The sequence below is a fragment of the Corvus brachyrhynchos genome, unplaced genomic scaffold, assembly GCF_000691975.1.
Source record: "Corvus brachyrhynchos isolate BGI_N302 unplaced genomic scaffold, ASM69197v1 scaffold543, whole genome shotgun sequence".
Classification (NCBI taxonomy): Eukaryota; Metazoa; Chordata; class Aves; order Passeriformes; family Corvidae; genus Corvus; species Corvus brachyrhynchos.
Genome location: NW_008237236.1, coordinates 122366 through 123742, shown reverse-complemented (window position 1 = coordinate 123742; position 1377 = coordinate 122366). Strand labels below are relative to the sequence as shown.

Here is a 1377-nt window from a genome sequence, read left to right as displayed (position 1 = left end):
CCGGCGGGCCGAGGATGTCATCCTCCAGGAAGTCCGGGTCCACGCTGGCCGGTGGCTGGCTCGGCTCGGCGCTCAGAGGGTTCCCCGGGGCCTCCTGCCCGTGGAGCTGTGGCAACGGCAACGGGACGGGGAGTCAGCGCGGGGCAGGGGGAGATGGTGGAGCTCAGCGGGGTTCACGGAGCTCAACGGAACCCAACGGAGCTCAACAGAACCCAACGGAGCTCAACGGAACCCAACGGAGCTCAATGGGATCCAACAGAGCTCAACGGAACTCAACAGGATTCAATGGAACCCAACGGAACTCAACAGGATCCAACAGGATTCAATGGAACCCCATGGAACCCAACAGAGCTCAGCGGAGCTCAACGGAACCCAACGGGATTCAATGGAACCCAATGGAACCCAAGGGGATCCAACGGAGCTCAACTGAGCTCAATGGAAATCAACGGGATCCAATGGAACCCAACGGAACCCAACGGGACTCCAAGAGCTCCACGGAACCCAAGAGGACCCAACGGAGCTCAACGGGATTCGAGGAATCCAACAGAACCCAACGGAACCCCATGGAACTCCATGGCATCCAACAGGATCAAACGGAACCCCACGGAACTCCATGGAATCCAACGGATCCCAAGGAACCCAACGTTTTCGGGCATTCTGGCACCGAAATCCCGGAATTCCGGTTGCGTCCCTCGGTTTTCCCGCCCCGAAATCCCAAGCTTGGAAGGACAAAGAGGATTTGGGGGAAAAAAGGGCAAAAGAGGGAAGTACCGGAGAACCCAACACGCGGCTGAGCCGGATCCGGCGGGAACGGGGAACCCGCGGGAAAGGGAAGCTCGGCTCGGGAATTTCTGGGATTGGAGGTTTTGGAAGTTGGAAAAATAAAACTCAAAGGAAAGCAAAAAGTCAGGGAAAAAACCCGACAAATTGGGATTTGTAACGGGAAACGGGAGAACCCAACGGCAGAGGAAGGGAAAAGAGGGCAAAGCAGGGAAAGGGAAGGGAAGCGAATGCGGAGTTCCAGGCCGGTCGTCCATGCAGAGCATCCCGCGCTTCGGGAAAAGAGGGAAAAACGGGAGCTGGGGGCTCCAATTCCGGATTCCCCCCCGCACCCGGGGGGCTCCGGAGGAACTGGGAGGAACTGGGAGGAACTGGGAGGAGTGGGATTTTCCTCCTCCAGAACGGAATTTTAAGGGGTTTTCCCCCATTTTCCCAACTCCCCGTGGGAATGTGGCTCCTCCTCCCTCCCTTTTTCCGCCCGTTTTTCCATCCCGGAGCTGAATCCGCCCGGAAAAACCCCAGAGGGTCTGGAAAAGGGAATTCCTTTTTCCCTGAAATCCGAGGGATAACGGGAAGGGGGTGGAGGGGGGAGGAGGG

The 1377-nt window shown here is 58.0% G+C and overlaps 1 protein-coding gene across 1 annotated transcript in view; it reads right to left on the bottom strand.

The window, feature by feature from the left end:
* GLTSCR1 (glioma tumor suppressor candidate region gene 1) overlaps positions 1-1377 on the bottom strand; it is a 10837-nt gene that overhangs the window by 7555 nt on the left and 1905 nt on the right. Inside the window, exon 4 of the mRNA XM_017729558.1 lies at positions 6-106. Within this exon, the coding sequence (XP_017585047.1) occupies positions 6-106 (101 nt within the window). The remainder of the gene's footprint in view (positions 1-5; positions 107-1377) is intronic.